General features: G+C 38.1%; 1 protein-coding gene across 7 annotated transcripts in view; it reads left to right on the forward strand.

Moving 5' to 3' along the window:
• Positions 1 to 17,384, forward strand: part of MAST2 (microtubule associated serine/threonine kinase 2) — a 207,783-nt gene that overhangs the window by 25,112 nt on the left and 165,287 nt on the right. For all 7 annotated transcript variants that reach the window (XM_013044326.2, XM_013044358.2, XM_013044328.2 and 4 more), the window contains exons 2-3: positions 4,600 to 4,747; positions 8,506 to 8,648. In XM_013044326.2, the coding sequence (XP_012899780.2) occupies positions 4,600 to 4,747; positions 8,506 to 8,648 (291 nt within the window). The remainder of the gene's footprint in view (positions 1 to 4,599; positions 4,748 to 8,505; positions 8,649 to 17,384) is intronic.

Raw genomic sequence — 17,384 nt, forward strand, 5'->3', positions numbered from 1 at the left:
CAAGGGCAAGTGAAAATGCCACAAAGCTGTCCTGCTATTATTTTTTTTTTAAAGATTTATTGATTTATTTTAGAGAGAGAGTGAGCGCATGTGTGTGCATGAGCAGGGTAGAGGGAGACAGAAAGGGAGAGAGAATCTATAGTAGGCTTCTTGGTGAGTGCAGAGCCCAAAGTGTGACTGGATCCTTCAACCTTGAGATCATGACCGAAACCAAGAGTCCCAACACCCAACCAGTGGAGCCAACCAGGTGCCCCTCCTATTTTCAAGTTGACTTCTTGGTTTAGCATTTTCTTGGCTGTAAATCTTTGACTATTTCCCAGAATTCTGACGAAGGTGGTTCTGACATTTTCTGCGTGCTTTTTCAGTTGTTTCTGTGGGGGGATGTTAGCTTGTAGCTGTGGGGTTTTGTTTTTGGTTTTGCCTCTCATTTGATTTTTTTTTTTTTAACCTCTCATTTGATTTTAATTTTTGTTTCCCTAATGATAAATGATGTTGAGGATGGTTTTGTGTGTTCATTTGCCATAGTTGCCTCTTGTTTAAGTGTCTCTTCAGTCTTTCGCTCATGTTTTTTGTTGACTTGTGTTTTCTTATTGAATTTTGAAAGATCTCTCTATATACTGAATGCCAGTCCTTTCTCACATGTGTTTTGCAAGTATTTTTTCCTTGTGTGTGATTTGTTTTCATTTTTTAGCAGTATCTTTTTAAGAGTAGTAGTTTTTAAATTTGATAGTCTTATTTATAAGTTTGTTCTTTTTAAACTTATGTTTTGTATCTTATCTAAGAACTCACAAAGTAACAAAAATTTACTGTTGTATTTTCTTCTGAAGTTTTACACTTTTAGATTTTATAGTTTGATTCATGATCCATTTAATTTTTGTCTGTTTTTGATACGCTTGAGGTATGGATCAAAGTTCATGTTTATATATGTGTATATATATACACATACGTATAGATAAGCAAAGGTTTTTTTGTTATGGATTAAGAGGATGGACTTTGATTAGTGTGGCACCTGGGTTTGACTCTTGGTAGGGTAGATCAGGAAGAATCTGCCGGAAGGTACAGAGTTCTTTTCACCTACCAGTCTTTGGTGGGTAAAGGTAGGAAAGGCAACTCCTAATGAGTCTGGAGTGTAGACTCCAGGTTTTAGCTGTGAATCCTTTACTTTGAATCCTTTCCTTAATAGTACAGGTGCAGTGTAAGCACACTAGCTTTCTGGGTAAAGTTAACGAGATTTGCTTTGGTATTGTGGAGGAGGGAGATGGTTCTGAGCCAAGACACAGCGAATCTTTGTGAGGACTCCCAGGGCAATAGGCAAAATAGCCACAACTCAGTACTCTGAATTAAAAGAGAAAGCAGTAAGCTACAGAGTGTATGGATGATCAATTAGTCTTAGTCACAAAAGGAACAACAACCACCAACACAGGACTAGATCTCTACCAATTAAGAGAAAGTCTTATCCTTTTCAATCATCTTATTTCCTATCATAACATAACAAAGAAAAAAAAAGCCAGAATTCTCTCTCTCTCAAAGAAATAAATAAAATCTTTAAAAAATACTAATTTAAAAGTTATATTTCATATCCAGGGCTGCCTGGGTGGCTCAGTGGGTTAAGCCTCTGTCTTCGGCTCAGGTCATGATCTCGGGGTTCTGGGATCGAGTCCCGCATCGGGCTCTCTGCTAGGCGGGGAGCCTGCTTCCTCCTCTTTCTCTCTCTCTGCTTGCTTCTCTGCCTACTTGTGATCTCTCTCTGTCAAATAAATAAAATCTTTAAAAAATTTCATATCCAGTTTAATTACTATTTTCTTCCCTTTGCAAGGTTTTGACAGGTGAGACTTAGAATAAGAAGGAGCATGATTTTCTTTTACTTTTCTGTTTTCTAGCTTTTTTTCTTTTGGTGTGTAGGAAATAGGATGATTGAAAAGGATAAGGCTTTCTTTTAATTGATAGTGATCTAGTCCTATATTGGTAGTTGCTCCTTTTCTGGCTAAGACTAATTGCTCATTCATACACGGTAGCAGGCATTCCAGTGCTGGCTCTCTGATGTAGCTCATTTGTAGTTTATTTTGAGGATGAGACCTTTCCTTCTCCATATTGTCTTCATCTGAGATATTATTTCCATGCTTGATATCTTTCAGGGCTTCCTTATTTTCTTCCACCGAAAGCTGGTTGCTGAGGGTGTTGCCTGTATGAATGGCCAGCCCTTTTTGGTGGGTTATCAGCATTAGTGTCCAAGCCTGGCTTCCTTCCATGATTTGTCCTTGATTCATAGGTGCAGTTTCATTCTTGACACACCAAATGGTGGGAATGTAGACTGCTCTCTTACTGCCTTCTTTCTGTATTAGCTATGCCTTCCAATTCCATCTTCCTGCTCACTCTGTTACAGCTATCTTGACATATCATTTGCCTTAATGATTCAGTGCTTAAATATCCCTCCTTATCATTTTATCCATCTACTACCAATCTATTTATTTATTTATTTTAAAAGATTTTATTTATTTATTTGACAGAGAGATCACAAGTAGGCAGAGAGGCAGGCAGAGAGAGAAGGGGAAGCAGGCTCCCTGCTGAGCAAAGAGCCTGATGTGGGGCTTGATCCCTGGACCCTGAGATCATGACCTGAGCTAAAGGCACTTTATTTAGCTCAGCCCACTGAGCTAACCCACTGAGCCACCCAGGTGCCCTTTTTTACTACCAATTTAAAAAATAATACTGTTTCCTTGTTTCTTCTGTTATTTTTCTTTATTTTATTTTATTTTATTATTTATTTATTTATTGACAGAGAGAAATCACAAGTAGATGGAGAGGCAGGCAGAGAGAGAGAGAGAGAGAGAGAGAGAGGGAAGCAGGCTCCCCGCTGAGCAGAGAGCCCGACGCGGGACTTGATCCCAGGACCCCGAGATCATGACCTGAGCCGAAGGCAGCGGCTTAACCCACTGAACCACCCAGGCGCCCCTGTTATTTTTCTTTAACTTTACTTTTTTTTTCCCCCCTTGAGCTTATCTAAATTAAATTCTGGATAGCTACCACCAACCAATATTGGCATTTTCCCATGTTTTTGAACCCATCAGTCACACTGTATGATCTTAGAGGGTTTTTTTTTTCCTTTAAATCTTAAGGAGGCTGGCATTTTCCCATTTTTTCCCCCTCTGTAGCTTTTACTAGTTACCCGAGTCTTGTTCTTCACATGGCAGGAAACCTGGATTTTAGTTATTTCTTCTTATGTTTGTTATTTTTGTCTTTGTACTGTCCATATCACTTTGATGTGCGACTTGTCTGTGTTTGTTATAGCTTCCTTCATTGAAATATGAAAAATATGTCTCATTTACCTTATTTTTTTCAAAATAGTTCAGTTACCAGTTAGGTGAGCGTTTGCTTCAAAATGTATGAATTTTAAGATTTTATTAATTTATTTGAGAGAGAGAGAAAGAGACAGATAGTGACAGAGATAGCAAGAGAGAGCACAATCTGGGAGGGGAGGGAGAAGCAGGCTCCCTGGTGTGAGGCTCTATCCCAGGACCCTGGGATCATGACCTGATCATGATGCTGACTTGAGCCATCCAGGTGCCCCCAGAATGTCTGAATCTTGATGATATGTTGAACATTGCTTGGAGTGAAGAGGAGCAGGCATTGGGATGAATTGGGATGAACTGGATTAAAATAAAGGCAAAAGGGAGACCCTTTCAATGTTTCATATTGTCTGCATTTTCTCCAGAGTACTTCATGCTTTTTCATTGAAATGTATTTAGCTCTTATTATAGACCTGTAAAGAAAGCTCTACATTTAATTTTAGCATTAGTTGAATGATAGAGGCATTTCTAACTTTGTATAAGAAGTAAAGGAAGTTCTGCCATTTATGATTTTTTTAAATGAAAAAATATTTTTAAAAACTAGATAAAGGAAGAGTGAACAGAAGGAGAAAAGTAAATAAATAAACATAACTAGACATGTACTCTTTATAGAAAAAGACTTAATTTACTTTCTTTTTTGAGGGGGTAAGAGAGGGAGAGGGTGTGGGAGGGGCAGAGGGAAAGGGAGAGAGAATCTCAAACAGATTCTCTGCTGAGTGCGGAGCCTGACTTGGGGCTTGATCCCATGACTCTGAGATCAAGACCTGAGTGAAAACTAAGAGTTGGGGGTGCCTGGGTGGCTCAGTGGGTTAAAGCCTCTGCTACCGGCTCAGGTCATGATCCCAGGATCCTGGGATCGAGCCCCGAGTGGGGCTCTCTGCTCAGTAGGGAGTCTGCTTCCCTTCCTTTCTCTCTGCCTGCCTCTCTGCCTACTTGTGATCTCTGTCTGTCAAATAAATAAATAAAATCTAAAAAAAAAAAAAAGGAAACTAAGATTTGGATGTTCAACTGACTGAGTCACCAGGTGCCCCTTTGGCATTTTATAATCAATGTCCCACAGCCTTCATAGCATACCCAAAACAGCTTTTACTAAGAAGTATGTTTCTGGCTTTAGCTGTTGAGCAGAAAGTATAAAATGCTGGCACTTTTTAACTGCAATGAATGTTGTAGAGATGTTTGATATAAAGTCCTTACACTTTTAGAAAAGACATTACAGACTTATATTTTATCTTTTTTTTTTTTTTCTTTAAAGGAAGTGATAGCTGGGCTTAGTCCCCTGCTTTTTCGGAAGCTCAGTAATCCTGACATATTTTCATCCACCGGAAAAGCTAAACTCCAACGACAACTTAGTCAGGATGACTGTAAGTTGCGGAGAGGAAGCCTGGCCAGTTCGCTGTCAGGTGAGTATCTAATTTTGTTTTTTAAGAAATGTGCAACTGTGTTGTCCACACATTCAAGTGTATTTCACTTATATTTAAGGGTATATCAACTGACTTGGCATCTTGACACCTTCTTCTCTGTTGGTAGTCTTGTATAGAACACTTATGGGTAAGGCCATCTTTCTCTCTTTACTATTTCCTCATGACATATCTGAATGGTAGCCTCAATCTGCTAGATATTTTGTAGTTGACCACTATCACTGGTTTTTCTTTTTGAAATTGACTTTTGCTGTCTTCTTATTCTGTGGACCTCAGATCCTTTGCTTTTTTTGATTTTCTTTTTCCTATTTCCAAAATCTTTTCCAAAGCCTACAGTGCCTCCCCACCTTCCCCATAGAAAAGTCTTTAAAAAATTCAAGGGGAAGGAATGATACAAGGAAGTCATCGTCCAAATAGGAAACAATTAAAATGTGACATAATTTTAAGCAATCAATACACTATTAAAGAATCCACTGTTCTCAGCTAAAAAGATAGTAGAGAAGAAAATAAAATCCTCCTGTATTCCTTTCCAGTTTTAAATTTCTTATTTTTGGCCCTTTTCAGGAGTATTCCCTTGGCTTTATCTTTTCACTCTTTGATTGAAATTGGTTTTTTGCCAAGCATTTAATCACATAGAGCCATTTTTTGCTTTCATAGTATTCTGCCTTTCTTTTAAGGAGGTATTATAAGGTAATAACCTTGTAAATACTGTCCAGGTAAATAGAATTTTGATTTTTGTATTAAAAATTTTTTTAAAGTTTTATTTTGTTTCTGAACCAAGTCTTTTGAGCACCTAATAACCAGAATCTATTGCTTTGCTCTGAGATGCCATATTCCTTCTATCCTTTGAAGTGTAATTGGTTATTGGCTACTGGGTGGTACAATGTGGGAATGTGGTTGTGTTTGATTCTTTATAGATTTTCAGTTAATCTGAGTTCAGCCTTACATCTTAATTTTATGTCCTCTTTGGTAGCTTGCATTTCTGAGTACTGAACTTCTCTGAGATTTTGCAGGGTAGCCTACTATCTCATTTAATTGCCATTTAACTGCAGCCTCCTCTATGCTTATTTTACCTTGTGTCTTTCTTTCTTTTTTTAAGGTTTTATTTATTTATTTGACAGAGATCACAAGAAGGCAGAGAGGCAGGCAGAGAGAAAGAGGAGGGGAAGCAGGCTCCCTGCCCAAGCAGAAAGCCCAACTCGGGGCTGGGGGCTGGATCCCAGGACCCTGGGACCACGACCTGAGCCGAAGGCAGAGGCTTTAACCCACTGAGCCACCCAGGTGCCCCTTCTTTGCCCAGTTCCATTGGTTACGATTCATCTGTCTGTTTTAGGTTTTCTCCAAATTTTATTCATCTCCTCAGTCACTCCCCCTCCCTCATTATAGCCTTTGTTTATTTTACTTCTTTATTTTCATTTACTGTCCTGGGTGACGAAAGATAAAAGTATGTTCATTCAGCAATATTTAATAGGGAATATTTTACATATTAACCTTTTGAATCATTGTGAGAATAATTAGAAGTTTTAAGTTTTTTTTTCTGAATTATTTCTCTACTAAAGGTCTAGTTTCCCCATTTGTTCATATTGTTCTGTTTTATGTTGTTTGTTTTCCTCAAATTCTTGGCAATCCTTCGTACATTTCAAGGCCAGACTAGTATATGTCCAAATTGGTTTCTTTTGCAAGTGCATAAATCTCTTTCCCCAGCAAGCCCTTATTTTGAAGGGAGATAGAAGTCTGATACTAGCCTTTGTTTATGTGTATAGGGTAAGTCAAGGAGCTAGCTTTCCTTTAGAATATATAGATGAGGATAGGCAGATGATCTGGAGAATTTAGCAATCTTTGTAGAAGGAAAGTGGACAGGCTGTCTCTACTCTGGTCTTAATGGAAGTTTTGAGTAGGGAACTATTCTTTGAGAGGGTTTTGTGGGAAGACTTTCTGGTAAAGCATACATTTACACACAGATTTGGAAGATAACTAGATTTTTAAAAAACATTGCATTTTTCTGATTAACAAAGTAAATATGCCAGTAATAAAAAATTTGAGTTCAAAGACCAGCATTATGTCAAAGTGAAAAGTTCTTCTTAGGGGCGCCTGGGTGGCTTAGTTGGTTAAGCTGCTGCCTTCAGCTCGGGTCATGATCCTGGGTCCTGGGATTGAGTCCCGTGTCTGGCTTCTCGGCAGGGAGCCTGCTTCTCTCTCTGCCTCTGCCTGCCGCTCTGCCTGCTTGTGTGAGCACTCTCTCTCTGACAAATAATTAAATAAAATCTTAAAAAAAAAGTTCTTCTTAATCTTTACTTCTGTCTCCCTTCTCCAACCTTTATATATACCCTTTATATATACTTTATATATATATATATATATATATATATATATATATATACTTTATATATGTATACCTTTTATATATACTCCATTATTTTTAAATATACATTTAAAAATTTATGTAAATATACACAAACATTTTCTTTAAAATAAAAATTGATATCATATGCCATACACTTTATTTCGGCTTTCTTTACTGAACAGGAAATGTTGAACATTTTTCTCTTGACTACATTTTGAGACGCCTCATTATTTTTAATGGGTTCAGTATGTGATTTTGTAGAGATACTGTGATTTCTTTAAATTGTAATAAACGTTTATCTTATTTTTGGTTTTATTCTGGTGAGCATTGCTAGGTGAGCATTCTGGTTTGTTTTTTCATTATACTACATTACTACACGTGGAGTGCTGGGTCCAAACATATTCAAATTAAAATTTTAGTCAGTTTTGCTAAATTGCCCTCCAAATAATTTGCATCATATTTTTTCTGCAATAAAAGGGAATGTTGTACCAAAAACAAAACTAAAAACTCCTTTTTATCACACCTTTATTACAGTGGGTATTTCCATGTTGAATAGGATTTTGTCAGGAAGAGGAAAAGGTTTTCAAGTGAATTGGGTGATTAAGATAAATCCAGGTGAAAATGCAGGGCATAAAATTGAAGTTGAGTGAGCAAAGGGGTGTGGAAGAGTTGAGGGAGATGAGGCCAGGAAGATAATCTGGATTTGTGGAGGAGGATCTCTTTATAGTTTTTTTTTTTTTTAAACGTTTGGCTAATTTTGAACAGTAGGGAGTAATAAGTTTTTTTACGGCAGGGAATGATATCACGTTTGTTTTGGTTAAATCACTAGCAGCAGTGTTGAGGAACATTACGAAGGAAGAGATTGAAATAGGACTTGCACCTCAATTAGAAGGTCATTGCAATTCTAGGTGCTGTCTTTTGTAAGTGACTCTCTTGTAGTCTTTGGGATTAAGGCAGTCAGTCAGTCAACCTGGACTGAACACATGAAGTCTGGCCAGAGCATTATAGATTCCTTGTTCATCTTCTGAAAACTTGAGGGCCAAACTTATCTAGGAGAAACTGTCAACTCCACTCATGTTGCATTGAGTTGGTGAGAAACTAAGTTGCATGGAAGGGACTGGAAAAAGCCTGCTAGGTTGGATGTCAGGTTTGGGTGCTGGCATGATGATGGCTATTACAGAGAATTTAAAATAGTCAATTCAATTTCAGTACTCTATTTACAATTCTCCTTTCCACCCAGATAGCTGAAATTTTTTAAAGGTCTACAGATTAAAATGAATATGGCAGAACTTCATTTTATTTTGGATCACTATACTTTTATCCACTTGATATCATTGTATATTTTCATTCATTCATTAATAATTACAAGTATATTTTCTAAACTTTGTGTTTGAAGGTAAGCAGCTGCTCCCCTTGTCCAGCAGTGTACATAGCAGTGTGGGACAGGTGACTTGGCAGTCTTCAGGAGAAGCATCAAACCTGGTTCGAATGAGGAACCAGTCCCTTGGACAATCTGCTCCTTCTCTTACTGCTGGCTTGGTAAGTGTTGGTAAAGACTGTCCCTTGCTCTGTGAACAAATTCTTGATTGCCATGGCCACATATATTATTTTTCTTTTTAGGATTTTGATAGTTTAATTTTTCAAAGTAAAGTATAGAAAAAGAATGGATTTAATTGAATATACTCTGATTGCTCTCATGCGGTTACTGTACTGATTAGGTATGGAGAGTCAAGAAAAAGACATAGTATGGTTGATTGAATGAATACATTTTCTGGGAAGGAGCTTTCTTCTTTCTTTTCTTTTTTTTTTTTTTTTTAAGATTTTATTTATTTATTTGAGAGAGACTGAGATAGTGAGAGAGCACAAGAGGGGAAGGAGAAGAAGAAGTAGGCTCCTTGCACAGTGAGCCTGATGCAGGGCTTGATCCCAGGACCCTGGGATCATGACCTCAGCCGAAGGCAGACACTTAACTGACTGAGCGACCCGGGCACTCTATGGGAAAGAGCTTTGTAGTAGATAGGATTCTTAAGCTTGTGAAGTTATGTTGCTTCTGTGTATAGTTCTGTGATACACATATTTAGTATATGAGGATAGGAGAGTGGGCAAGAATGAGCCTTTTAGGATTTGTATGATAGAATCTAACAAAGATTAAGCTGTGTAGTCTTGGCAGGTTATTTTCTGCCTGTAATTGCATCTTCTACACTTTTATCCTCAGTACCTCTGCCTTTCTATTGAAGATGCCCTTTGACTTCCTGCTTATCTCACATTCTTCCTAAAGGACAAGGCACATAAGTAATTTTCAGGGTACAGTAACAGAAGCTTGTTCCCATTAAAATATAATCTCATCTGTTCTTTAGGATTATAAATCTTTTGGGTTGGCATGTATAGATTAGAAAGTTTTGTCCATTTGTCCATTCTGGGAAGTGGGGATAGGGAAAAGAGTCTTCTTTATAGCAGGTGGGAAGTTAATTTTTGGGTCAGAAGATTTCCTTATGATCTGAAGTTTGTGACTCTTAGGCCACAGGAAGAATCAAGAATTTTCCCACTCTTTAACCTTTTATTTTGAAAATTTCAAATACAATGAATATCCACATAAATTTACTTAAATTGGTCAATTTGGTTGTAACTCACATTTTGCCACATTTGCTTTATCTGTGTGTATATATGTATTTTTTTTCCTCTGAAACATTTCAAAGCAAGTCACAGACCTTATGATACCTCACCCTTAATTATTTTTTATAAGACCAGGGACAATCTCTTAACTGTAGTATATTATCAGATCCAAGGAATTTAAGATCAATTTAATAATAGTATCTTACTTATTCACTCTAAAGTCTTCTATTTATATATATATATATATATATATATATATATATATAGTTTTTAATAAGAAGTTTTTTTTTTTTAAAGATTTTATTTATTTATTTGACAGTCAGAGAGGCAAGCAGAGAGAGAGGAGGAAGCAGGCTCCCTGCTGAGCAGAGAGCCCAATGCGGGCCTCGAACCCAGGACCCTGGAATCATGACCCGAGCCGAAGGCAGAGGCCTTAACCCAGGCGCTCCTTTTATTTATATTTTTATGGGATTTTTTTATATTCAAATTTCCTTACTTGTTCTCAGCATGTCTATTAAAGCCCCACATCTTCTTCCTCTTAACCTCTGGAATATAAAAAAATATATATAGATCTATGTACCCTATCATAGAGATTGATTAATTTAGATTTTAAAGTAATCTCTTGGGGCTCCTGGGTGACTCAGTCAGTTAAGCATCTGGCTTTGGGTCAGGTCATGATCCCAGAGTTCTGGGGTTGAGTCCCGTGTCGGGGAATCTGCTTCTCCCTCTGCCCCTCCCCCTGTTCGTACTCTCTCTTTCTTTCTCAAATAAATAAAACCTTAAAAAAAAAAGTAATCTCTACACCCGTAGTGGGGCTCAAATTCACAACCCCGAGATCAAGAGTTACATTCTGCTAAATGAGCCAGCCTGGCTCCATGCATCATAGAGATTTTGATCCAGTGGGACTGGGGTGGTCCTAGGGATCTGTATTTTCTTTAAAGCATTATAACAAGTTCTAACATGCACCCTTTTGAGAATTAATTGCCACTAAAATAAAGCTGAATGTTTTATTTTAAGGTATTGTTTCAGAGGGAATTCCTGGACTAAGGTTGCTGGAGTCCTAGCATAGGCCAACCGAAGTAGAATATTCTTGAATTCCTTTTTCTTTTTAAAAGTTTATTGAGATATAATTTATGTAAGACACAATTTACCCAGTTACTGTCTTATTAAGTGATATTTAGTATATTCACAGATATATGGAGCTGTCACTATAGTCAATTTTAAAGATTTTGTTTATTTATTTGATAGAGGAAGAAAGATAATGAGGGAGGAAACACAAGCAGGGGGAGTTGGAGGGGGAGAAGCAGGCTTCTCGTGGAGCAAGGAGCCTGATGTTGGACTCGATCCCAGGACTCTGGGATCATGACCTGAGCTGAAGACAGACGTTTAATGACTGAGCCATCTAGGTGCCCCAGTACAGTCAGTTTTAGAACATTTTTATCACTTCAGAAAGGATCCCTTGACAGGATTGCTGTCACTCTTTATCCTCCCATCCCTCCAGCCCCCTCCAGCCCTATGTAACCATCAATCTCCTTTCTGCCTCTGTGCATTTGCGTGTTCTGTACATTTCATATAAATTGACTCATAGAATATGTGGCCTTTTGTGACTGGCTTCTTTCAGTTAGCATGATGTTTTTTTTTTTTTTTTAAAGATTTTATTTATTTATTTGTCAGAGAGAGAGAGCACAGGCAGAGTGGCAGGCAGAGTCAGAGGGAGAGGCAGGCTCCCTGCGGGGCAAGGAGCCCGATGTGGGACTCGATCCCAGAACGCTGGGATCATGACCTGAGCCGAAGGCAGCTGCTTATCCAACTGAGCCACCCAGGCGCCCCTAGCATGATGTTTTTAAGGTCTGTCTACACTGTAGCATGAAAGTACTTCCTTCCTTTTTATCATTCAATAATATTCCATTGTATGGATATACCACATTTTGTCTATCAGCTGATGGAAATTTGGGTTGTTGCTACCTTTTAACTGTGATGAATAATGCGTCTATGAACATTTATTTAAAGATTCTTGTGTGGACATGTTTTCATTTTTCTTGGGTATATACTTAGGAGTAAGATTGTTGGGTCGTATGGTAACTGTGTTTAACATTTTGAGGAGTCACCAGATTGTTTTCCAAAGTGGCTGTGCCATTTTACATTCCTACTAACAATGTCTGAGGTTTTTATTTCTTTACATCCTCACTAATATTTACTGTCTTTGATTTTAGCAATCATACTGGGTCTGAAGTGGTTTTGATTCACATTTGCCTAATGACTAATGATACTGAGTATCTTTTAATGCGATTATTGGCTGTTTGCAAACTTTCTTGAAGAAATGTCTTCCTGTTTTTTGCCCATTTAAAAAGTTGACTTATTTATCTATTTATTTATCTATTTTGTATATGGATTTGCAAATTATTTCTTTAGACCTGTATTTAGTTTTCTACTCCCAAGTGTCAGCCTTTTGTTTTCTCCTGTGCCTTTCTTTTCTGAGCTATTCACTTATCTATGGTAATTTTAGGCTAGTTCCTCCCTTTCCATTTCTCCTTTCCAGGGGTTTTTTATGTGGCACTTTTGCTGGTTAGTATTGAATATATTTTCCTGCTTTGAGTTATCCCCACACTGGAATATACCTGGGTGCTCCCATCCCAGCTTCTGGCTGTGACATTCCAGAAGAATCTCTCCTACCATGTATTCTCTCTCTCTCTCTCTCTTTTTTTTGTGTATCCTCATTCTTAATAGACTTATTGCTATGTAGACCCAGCCTCCAAGGAACTTCTGGGTCAACAGGAGTCATATGTAACAACTAATTTTAACATTTAATGAACTGTCGATTATGACCTAAAACATAACTAAAAGGGGACAAGAATAATTATTCTTAGGTGTAATTATTAGGGAGATAAGTTTGCTGGAGGTTAGACTTGACCAGAATCTGGAGAATGGGTAACCAAAAGCTTAATGTAGCAAATATTTTCTTTCTTTCTTCCTTTTTTTTTTTTTTAAGATCTTATTTTATTTTATTTATTCATTTGAGAGCCTGTGTGCATGAGGGGTGGGCATGAACAGTGGGGGGGTGGGAAGCGAAGGGAAAGGGAGAGAGAATCTGAAGTAGACTCCATGCTGAGGTGGAGCCTGACATGGGGCTTCATCTCACTGCTGAGAGATCATCACTTGAGCTGAAAGCAAGAGTCAGTTGCTTAACTGATTGAACCACCTAGGCACCTCTATTTATTTATTTTTTAAAGGGGGGTGCAGAGGGAAAGGGAGAGAGTATCTTAAGAAGCCCCATGGTGCTAAACATGGAGCCCCAAACAGGACTCCATCTAATGACCCTGAGATCAGAACCTGCGTCCAAACCAAGAATCAGCACTTAACCAACTACACTATATAGGCCCCCCTGCAAATATTTTTATTTTGAGGCCATCCAAGTGGTAGGTGTTTATGAAGAGATTTTTAGACTTATCCCTCATTTCCTAATATCTGGTGAGATGATTTCTCTGAAGACCTATTTCCCCCATATATGTAGAAAACATGATTCTAATTAGTGGCTTCCAGTGCATGTTCTTATAAAAAGGATTATACAGTCATTATATTGTATGCTCCCAGGTGGGAAAAAACTTAGATGACATCTTGTCCGAGATAACATTGTCTTTAAAAAAAATTCATATGCAATTCATATACAATTGAAAATCTAGTGTTAAAAGTGGCATGGGAGAAACACCTTTGGATTAGAACTTGGAAGACCAGGATATATCTGATACTTAGCTGTCTAAATTTGAGTAAAGACTAGACTTATTTGAGCCTTTTTTCTACATCTTTCAAATAAACTTAATTTCTGCTTTGCTTTCTCATGAATATGTTAAGTAATATCTAAAACTTTGATCTTTGTCTCTTCTTTCTTTTTTTTTTTTTGTCTCTTGTTATTTCTGACATGAATCCACTGAACTATATCATCATGTCTAAGACTCCATCTGTTTTAGCTTTTTACACTTGTTAAATTTGTTTTTAAAAAGTCTTTTTTATCTACTTGAGAGAGAGAGTGAGTCAATGCACAAGCAGAGGGAGGGGGAGAGGGAGAGGCAGGTTCCCCACTGAGCAGAGAGCCCGACTTGGGGCTCCATCCCAGGATCCCAGGATCATGACTTGAGCCCAAGGCAGACGTTTAACCAACTGAGCTGCCCAGGTGCCCCAAGACTGCATCTGCTTATTCTGCCTTTATGTTCCCCTAAACCAGTTCTTCCTTGGCTCTTCCCTGTTTTGTTAATTAGTGCTGTTATCCACCCAGTAGCTGAAAGCCAGAGACCTGGAACTCTTTTTTTCTTTAAAGATTTTTAAAAATTTATTTGACAGGGATGCCTGGGTGGCTCAGTTGGTTAAGCAGCTGCCTTCGGCTCAGGTCATGATCCCAGCGTCCTGGGATCGAGTCCCACATCGGGCTCCTTGCTCAGCAGGGAGCCTGCTTCTCCCTCTGCCTCTGCCTGCCATTCTGTCTGCCTGTGCTCGCTCTCTCCCCCCCTCTCTCTCTGATAAATAAATAAAATCTTTAAAAAAAATTTTTATTTGACAGACGAGATCACAAGTAGGCAGAGAGGCGGCAGAGAGGGAGAAAGGAGGAAGCAGGCTCCCTGCCGAGCAGAGAGCCTGATACGGGGCTCCATCCTAGGACCCTGAGATCATGACCCAAGCTGAAGGCAGAGGCTTTAGTCCACTGAGTCACCCAGGTGCCCCGACACCTGGAACTCTTTGACTCCTCCTTTCCCCTTCCTCCCCTCCCCACCCAGTCACCCAGACAGCGTTAATGCGCAACATCTCCAGGTGTCTACATTTTTTTCACCAAAGTTGTAGCCCATTCTAAGCCATAATTACAGTCTTTTTGCTGAGATCATTGTAGTGTCCTTATTATGTGATCACCGTATTCAGTCTTCCTCCTTTCCAGGCCGCTTTTCACTCTAACGTCTTATTTCAAAGACAAATTGATCACGTCTATTCTTTCTTTAGTTTCTTTTTTTTTTTTTAATTGAAATATAGTTAACATACAATGTTATGTTAGTTTCAGGTGTATAACATAGTGATTCCACAAGTCTGTATGTTATGCTGTGTTCACGTTAAGCGCAGCTCCCATCTGTTACCAACCACACAGTGCTACTACAATACCTTTAACTGAGTAACCTTCTTTTAGCTTTGTCCTCCAGTTTTTTCATTTGGCTAATATTTATGCAGCACCAATGTTTAACCTTTCACTTGATTATCTTTCAATAGCTTCCTATAATGGTTATTATAATGTATAATAATTAATAATTATTATTCAGTGGATGAGTTTTCATTGAGATTAACAAATAGGTAATGAGAAACTGGACACAGAGATTGCAGATGGAAGAATTAGACTTGGATGCTTTTTCTTGGAAATCAGAATGTTGGATTCAAGTAATGTATGTCTCAGTATAAAGGGTGACCTAAGCAGTGAACAGTACTGAATATTGGCATTTTAGTAGGAGGATTGTGAATCCCAGGAATCTTTTAACTGGTAGGGTTTGACCGATTCTCTACATATATAGTACTCATACAGTATTTGTCTTTCTCTGATTGATTTATTTTGCTTATTTTTGCTTTTGAGATTCTTTTTTTACTTTGTTGGCAGACATTGCCTTTATAGGAATGATGCCTTTAGAGTGTTAAAAACAAAACAAAAATCAACCCGACTAAATTTGAAGATCTAATTGGCTTTATTAAATGATTTCTGAATCAGACAGCAAGTAGAAGGGAGCTCCAAGAGTTAAGCAAGAAAAAGGTTTTTAAGGGAAGGAAGAGGGCTTACAAAGAAAAAAGGAAGTATTATTAATATTAGCAAGGAATGCATTATTATTATTTTTAAAAGATTTTATTTATTTATTTGACAGGCAGAGATCTTAAGTAGGCAAACAGGCAGGCAGAGAGAGAAGAAGGGAAGCAGGCTCCCTGCCGAGCAGAGAGCCTGATGTGGGGCTCCATCCCAGGACCCTGAGATCATGACCTGAGCCGAAGGCAGAGGCTTTAACCCACTGAGACACCCAGGCGCCCCTTAATAATAATTTTCATCAACTTCTTTAATTAACACATAGAAGGAATGCTTATCACATATGCTGATGGCACATTTTCCATGTTGAATACGTTCAGTCAGAACCCAAAGCAGAGGCTTTTTTAACCCACTGAGCCACCCAGGCACCCCGGGAATGCATTATTTAGGCAAGTTTGCCCTCTTAAGGGGAGGAGGAGTCTATTAGTAAATTTCCTAGTATTGACTGGGAAAATCCTTTAGATGGGTTAAAGGTTATATTGTTGGGGATTGAAACTACAGTTAGGTTAGGTATTGTCTTTCTGACTTTAGGCTTAACCTAAGGGATGCCATTTTGAGTCTGTGGTTTTCTTTTTAACAATGGGAATGATCATTTGCAAAGAATGACTTGGTCCATCTGTCTACATGTAGCATTATATGTGGCACATAGTAAGCAATGTATAATTTCTTATTAAATGAGTAAAGAACTTTTTGGAATATCTTTGCTAATATTACAGCTGGTTGGATTAATACTTGTTTGAAGTATAACGTCTGCAAAAGAAGGTTGATTTTTTTTTTTTTAATGTGTCAGTACCAGCCTGAAATGATGTCACACAGATCTCTATTCTTGTCCTTACTAATCCTTTTTAAAAAAGATTATTTATTTATTTGACAGAGATCACAAGTAGGTAGAGAGATAGACAGAGAGGAAGGGAACAGGCTATCTGCGGAGCAGAAAGCCCTATGCGGGGCTCGATCCCAGGACCCCGGGATCATGACCTGAGCTGAAGGCAGAAGCTTTAATCCACTGAGCCACCCAGGCGCCCCTTAATAATCATTTTCATCAACTTCTTAAATTAACACATAGAAGGAATGCTTATCACATATGCTGATGGCACATTTTCCATGTTGAATACATTCAGTCAGAACCTCAAAAACAGAAATGATGGCTCAAGAAGAACCAGCAAATGAGATTTAACAGAGAAAAAAGTAAGATTTAAAGAACTAGAGCTCAACACCAGATTGAACTTTGGAGTTAAGTTCGAAGACATTATATACCCTGAGAGAAAAACCTCTAATCATTAAGCAGTCACTCTCCATTCCACCTTCATCCCATCCTTGGCATCTACCAATCTGCATTCTATCTCTATGGATTACCTAATCTGGGTAGTTCATATAAAGGGAATCCTGTAATTTGTGATCTGTTTCATTTAGCATAATGTTTTTGAGGTTTATCTACCTTGTAGTTGAGTTCTCAGTTTAAATTCTTTTGGATATATAACTAAGAGTGGAATTGCTGAATCATGGTAATTCTGTGTTTAACTTTTTGAGGCACCACTAACCTGTTTTCCACAATGGCTGCATTGAAAATCATTTTGTATTCCCACCAGCAATGTATGAGAGTTCCCGTTTCTCTACATTTCACTAAAATTTGTTATTTTTAAAAAATTACAGTCATTCTAGTGGGTGTTTAATGACTTTGATTATTTAAAGTTTTTTATTATTATTATATTTTTAAAAATTATTTTAAGATTTATTTGAGAGAGAGAGAGGGGAAGGACAGCAGGAGAGGGAGAGAATCTCAAACAGACTTTGTGCTGAGCGTGGAGCCCAATGCAGATGCTCAGTCATGACTCAAGCTGGAA

Source organism: Mustela putorius, unplaced genomic scaffold, assembly GCF_011764305.1.
Source record: "Mustela putorius furo isolate JIRA1106 unplaced genomic scaffold, ASM1176430v1.1 tig00003853_pilon_pilon_pilon, whole genome shotgun sequence".
Taxonomy (NCBI): Eukaryota; Metazoa; Chordata; class Mammalia; order Carnivora; family Mustelidae; genus Mustela; species Mustela putorius.